The 6,654-nt window shown below is 62.3% G+C and overlaps 1 protein-coding gene across 1 annotated transcript in view; it reads left to right on the top strand.

Annotated features, from left to right (window-relative positions):
* LOC113744738 (cell surface glycoprotein 1-like) overlaps positions 1 to 5,880 on the top strand; it is a 9,227-nt gene extending 3,347 nt beyond the window's left edge. The window contains 13 exon segments of the mRNA XM_027275612.1: positions 780 to 1,268; positions 1,324 to 1,979; positions 2,402 to 2,447; positions 2,797 to 2,865; positions 2,868 to 2,984; positions 3,040 to 3,185; positions 3,188 to 3,363; positions 3,545 to 3,804; positions 3,949 to 4,070; positions 4,073 to 4,296; positions 4,576 to 4,734; positions 5,445 to 5,620; positions 5,684 to 5,880. Of these exon segments, the coding sequence (XP_027131413.1) occupies positions 780 to 1,268; positions 1,324 to 1,979; positions 2,402 to 2,447; positions 2,797 to 2,865; positions 2,868 to 2,984; positions 3,040 to 3,185; positions 3,188 to 3,363; positions 3,545 to 3,804; positions 3,949 to 4,070; positions 4,073 to 4,296; positions 4,576 to 4,734; positions 5,445 to 5,620; positions 5,684 to 5,880 (2,837 nt within the window).
* Positions 5,881 to 6,654: the final 774 nt, after the last annotated feature.

Raw genomic sequence — 6,654 nt, 5'->3', positions numbered from 1 at the left:
CCGAACCCTGAACCGAACCCGATACCCCGAACCCGGACCCTGAATCCCGAACCCGTAACCCAACCCGAACCCGAACCCGAACCCGAACCCGAACCCGAACCCCGACTCCGAACCCGAACCCGAACCCGAACCCTGAAACCCGAAACCCGAACCCGAATCACGAACCCGAACCCGAACCCGAACCCGAACCCGAACCTCGAACCCGACAACTCGAACCTCGAACCTCTAACCCGTAAAACCCGAGCCCCGAACCCGAACCCTGAACCCCGACCCGCACCCGAACCCTGAACCCAACCGAAACCGAAAACCCGAATCGTCCGAACCCTATACCCGACCCGAACCGAACCGAATCCCGAAACCCGTAACCCAACCCGAACCCGACTCCGAAACCGAACCCGACACCCGACCCGAAACCGGAACCCGAACCCAACCAGAACCCCGGAACCCGTAACCCGAACCCGAATCCCCTGAACCCCGAACCCGAACCCGATAACCTCGTAATCCCGACCCCTTGAACCCGGAAGCCCGAACCCGAACCTCGAAACCCGAACTCCGAACCCGAACCCTAAACCCGAACCCTGTACCCGACCCTGAACCATACCCGAAACCCGAAAACCCGGAACCCTAATCCCCGAACCCGTAACCCGAACCCGAACCCGACCATCGAACCCGAACATCGAACTCCGAATCCCGATACCCGATACTCCGAACCTCGATCCCTAACCCCCGAACCCGGAACCTCCGGAACCCGAACCGACCCGAACCCTAACCCGAACGAGGAAACCCGAACCCGAACCAACCCGAACCCGAACCCGAACCAGAATCCCGAAACCCGGAACCCGAACCCGCACCCGATACCCGACCCCGAACCCGAACTCCGAACCCGAACCCCGAACCCGAACGAGTGACCGAAACACCCGAATCCAACCAGAACCCGAACCCGAACCCGAAACCTCACCCGACCCCCGAAACCCACGACCCTAACCCGCAACCCGAACCCGAAACCCTGAACCCGAACCAACCGAACCCGAACCCGACACCAGAACCAGACACGAACCCGAACCGAACCCGTAAGCCCGAACCCGATCACACGAACCCCGAACCCGACAGACCCGACAACCCACTCCCGAGCAACCCGAACGCTACTACGATAGCCCGTAACCCGAACCCCAACCCGAACCCGAACCCGAACCGAATACCGAACCCGAACGGCCCGACCCCGAACGCCGGAACCCAAACCCGAGACCCGAACATGGCAACCCGAACTCGCGAAACCCGAGACCCCGAAACCCGAACTAACCCGAAACCGAACCGAACCCTGAGACCCGAACCCTCAACCGCGAACCAACGAACGCCGAACCGGGACCCGAACTCCGAACCCGAACCCGAACCGAACCCGAACCCGAACACCGAACCCGAACCCCGAACCGAAACCTCGAACACCCAACCCGAACCCGAACCCGAACCCGAACCCGAACCCGAAACCCGAACCTCGAACCGAACCCGAACCGATACACCAAACCCCGAAAACCGAACCCGAACTCCTGAACCGAAACCCGAACCCAAGCGATCCACCCGAACCCGACCGAACCGAACCGAACCCTGACGAACCCGGAACCACGAACCGAAACCGACCCGCCAACCCGAAACCCGACACGGTTTGTCGCTGTCTGGCGTGGAACCCGAACCCGAACCCGAACCCGACACCGAACCACGAACCCGAACCCGAACCCGAACCCGAAACCCGAACCCGACCCGAACACCGAACCCCGAACCCGAAAACCCGACCCAACCCCGAACCCGAACCCGACCGAACCCGAACCGAACCCGAACCGAACCGAACCCCCGAACAAACCGAACCCGAACCCGAACCCGAAACCCGAAACCGCAACCCGAAACCCGTGAACCCGAACGCCGCAACCCGAACCCGACGATACCGAACCCGAACCCGAACCCGAAACCCGAACCCGAACCCGAACGCCGAACCCTGAACCGAACCCGAATCCCGGAATCCCTAACCCGAACACGAACCTCGACCCGAACCCGAACCCGATCCTAACCCGAACCCGACCCGAACCCCGATACCTCGAACCCGTAACCCGAACCCGAACCCGAAAACCCGGTACCCCGAACCTCGAACCCTGAACCCGATACCCTGAACCCGAAATCCGAACCCGAACGCCTAACCCGAACCCGAACCCGAACCCTTAACCGACCCCGCAACCCGAACCCGAACCCGAAACCCGACCCGAAACCCAACCCGAACCCGAACTCCGAACCCCGAAACCCGAAAACCCGAACCCGACCCGAACCCGAACCCGAACCGAACCGAACCTCGAACCCGGAACCCGAACCCTAAACCCGGAACCGAACCCGACCCGAACCCGAACCCCGATACCAGAACCCCGAACCCGAACCCGAACCCGAACCCGAACCCGAACCCGAACACGAACCCTGAAACCCGACCCGAACCCGAACCCGAAACTCCGAACCCGATACCCGAAACCCGAACCCGAACCCGAACCCGATACCCGAACCCGACACCCGACGCCGAACCCGAACCCTAACCCGATACCCGAAACCCGAACCCGAAACCCGAACTCCGAATCCCGATCCCGAACCCGGATTCCCGAATCCCGAACCCGCACCCGAACTCCGAACTCCGAAACCCTCGAACTCCGAACCGAACCCCGCATACCCCGAAGCCCGAACCCTGAACCCGAACCCGATACCCGAACCCGAACCTCGAACCCTGTAACCCGCACTCCGAACCCGAACCCGAAACTCCCAATGCCTCGAACCCTGAACCCGAACCGAAACCCGAAACCCGACCCCCGAATCCCGAACCCGAACCGAACCCGAAACCCGAACTCTGAACCCGAACCCGAACCCGAACACGCACCCGAACCCGAACCCGAACCCCGAACCCGAACCCGAACCCGAACCCGAACCCGACCCTGAACCGAGACCCGAACCGAACCCCGGTAAACACCGAACCCGAACCCGCAACCCGAACCGATACCTCGAAACCGATACCCAACCCTGAACCCGAACCCCGACCCGAACCGGAAACCCGAACTCCGAACCCGAATACCCGAATACCCTCGAACCCGAACCCGAACCCGAACCCGAACCCGCGAACCCGAACCCCGATACCCGATACCCGAACCCCGTAACCCCGACCCTGGAACCCGAACCCGAACCCGAACCCGAACCCGAACCCGAACCCGACCCGAACCCGAACCCGATACCCGAACCCGAACCCGAAACCCCCGAATCCCGAACCCGACCCGAACCCGATACCCAAACCCGAACCGAACCGAAACCCGAACCCGAACCGAACCGATACCCGAACCCTGAACCCGGAACCCGAAACTCCGAAACCCGAAACCCGAACCCCGTACAACCGAACCCGTAAACCCGAACCCGGAAACCCGAAACCCGAACCCGAACCCGTAAACCTCGAACCCGAACCCGGAACCCTGAACCCGAACCCGAACCCGAACTCGTAACCCGAACCCGCATCCCGAACCCGAGATCCTCGAAACCCTGAACCCGAACCGAACCCCGAACCCGAACCCGAAACCCGATACCCGCAACCCGAACCCGACGACCCCGAACCCGAACCCGAAACCCGAACCGAACCCGAACCCGAACCCGAACCCCGAACCGAACCCGAATCCCAACCCGAACCCGAACCCGAACCCGAACCGAACCCGAAATCTCCGGAACCCGACAACCCGAACCCGAACCCGAAACCCGAGGACCGAACGACCGAAACCCAACCCGAACCCGAACCCGAACCCCGAACCCGAACCGACCGAACCCGAACCCGACCAACCCGACCGACCCGACGAACCCGACCCCGAACCCGAAACCCGAAACCCGAAGAACTCCGACCCGAACCGAACTCCGAACCCGAACTCCGAAACACACCGAATCTCCGAACCCGACCGAACCCGAACCCTGAACCCGAACCCGAACCCGAACCGAACCCGAACCCGACCCACCCGAACCCGCACCCGAACCCGAACCCCGAACCGAACCCCGAACCCTCGTACCGACCCTATACCCTGAACCCGAACCCGAACCACAACCCGAACCTCCCGAACCCGCACACCGACCCCGAACCGACCACCGAACCCCGAACCCGAACCCGAACCCGAACCCCGAACCCGAACCCGAACCGAAACCCCGTAACCCTGAACCTCCTGAACCCGAACCCGTAACCCAACCCGAATACCCAACCCGACCCGAACCCGAACCCGAACCGACCCGACCCGACGATACCCCCCCGCAACCCGAACCCGAACCCGAACCCTGAGACCCGAACCCGAACCCTCCGAAACCCATACCCGGAAACCCAACCCAACCCGAACCCGACGAACCCGAACCCGAACCCGAACCCGAACCCACCCGAAACCCGAAACCCGGAAACCCGAACCCGAACCTCGAACCCGAACCCTTAACCCAACCCGAACCCGAACCGAACCCGAACCCGAACCCGAACCCGAACCTCGAACCCGAACCGAACCCGAACCCGAACCCGAACCTGATACCGAACTCCGAACCCAGAACCCGAACCCGAACCCGAACCCGAACCCGACCCGAATCCCGAACCCGAATCCGTAACCCGAACCCGAACCCGAACAGAACCCCGAACCGAACCGAACCACGAAGCCCTGAACCCTCGAACCCGAACCCAACCCGAACCCGAACCCGTAACCCGCACCCGTAACCCGTAACCCGCGAACCGAACCCGAACCCCGAACCCGGAACTCCAACCGAACCCGAACGCACCCGAACCCGTAACCCGAAACCCGAACCCGAACCCCGGAACCCGAACTCCGAACCCGAACCCTGAAACCGAACGAACCCGAACCCGAACCCGAACCAACTCCGAACCCGAACCGCCCGAACGGATCCGACCCGATACCCGACCCCGAAACCCAGAACTCCGAACCAACCCGAACCCGCACTCTCCTAACCACCCGACCGACCCGAACCGAACCCGAGACCCGAACCCGAAACCCGAACCCGAACCCGAATCCCAGAACCCGAAACCCTAACCGAACAACCGAACCCTAACCACCGCAAACCCGAACCCATAACCCTGAACCGAACCCGAACCCAACCCAACCCTGAACCCGAACCCTAACCCGACCCAACCAGAAAACCCGAACCCGAACCCTAACCCGAACCAAACCCTAACCCGAAACCCGAAACCCTAACCCCGAACCCGAAACCCGAACCGAACCCGAACCCGAACCCGAACCCGAAACCCCTAACCCACCGACAACCAACCCACCTAACCCGAACCCGTAACCCGAATAACCCGAACCCGAACCCGAACCCGAATCCCCGAACCTCGAACCGAACCCGAATCCTGAATCCTCGAACCCTAAACCCCGGAACCCGAAACCCGACACCCGAACCCGAACCAGGACCCGAAACCCGAACCAGAACCCGAACCCGAACCCGAACCCGAACCCGATACCCGAACGCCGAACCCGAACCGAACCCGAACCCGAACCCGAACCCGAACCTCTAACCCCGAACCCGAATCCCGAAAAACCCGTAACCCGAACCCGAACCCGACCCGAACCCGAACCCGAATCCCGTAACCCGAGATCCCGAACCCGAACCCGAACCCGAACCCTGAACCCGAACCCGAACCCGAAAGATCCCGAAACCCGAACCCGGAAACCCGAACCCAACCCTCGAACCCGAAACCCGACCGATACCCGAATCCCCGAACCTCGAATCCCTGAACCCGAACCGATACCCGAACCCGAAATCACGAACCCGAACCCGAACCCGAACCCGAACCCTGAACCCGAACCGCTGAACCCGAACCCGATACCGAAACCCCGAACCTGAACCCGAATCTCCGACCCGTAATCCCGAACCCAACCCGATACCTGAACCCATACTCCGAACCCTGTAACCCCGAACCCGAACCCCCGAACCCGAACCCTGACCCCGTAACCCGAACCCGAACCCGAAAACCCACCGCCTAACCCGAACCTCGAAACCCGAACCCGAACTCCTGATACCCGAACCGCACCCGAATCCCGTAATACCCGAAACCCGAACCCAACCCTCGAAACCCGAAACCCGAACCCGATACCTGAACCCGAACCCGAACCCGGAACCCGAACCCGAACCCGAAACCCGAACCCCTCTAACCCGACCCGACCCCCGAACCCGAACCCGAACCCCGAACCCGAACCCGACCCCGAAACTCGAACCTCTAACCCGACCCCGAATCCCGAACCCGAACCCGAACCCTAACCCGAACCCGAACCCGAATCCCGAACCCGCACCCTAACCCTATTACCCGAACCCGAACCCGATACCCCGAACCGAAACCCGAACCCGAAACCCGAACCCCGAATCCTCGAACCCGAACCCGAACCCGAACCTCGCACCCGAATTACCCGCACCCCGAATCCCGATAGCCAACCCTGAACCCGAACCGAACCCGAACCCTGAAACCCGAACACGAACCCGAAAACCGAATACCCGAACCCGAAACCCGATACCGAAACCGAAAACCCTAACCCGAACCCGAACCCGAATCCCGAACCCTAACCCTAAACCCGAACCCGTAACCAACCCTGAACACCTAAACCCAACCCAACACCATACCGA

Source organism: Larimichthys crocea, unplaced genomic scaffold, assembly GCF_000972845.2.
Source record: "Larimichthys crocea isolate SSNF unplaced genomic scaffold, L_crocea_2.0 scaffold148, whole genome shotgun sequence".
NCBI lineage: Eukaryota > Metazoa > Chordata > Actinopteri > Sciaenidae > Larimichthys > Larimichthys crocea.
The sequence above is the reverse complement of the archived record's forward strand: the minus strand, read 5'-3'. Positions and strand labels throughout refer to the sequence as shown.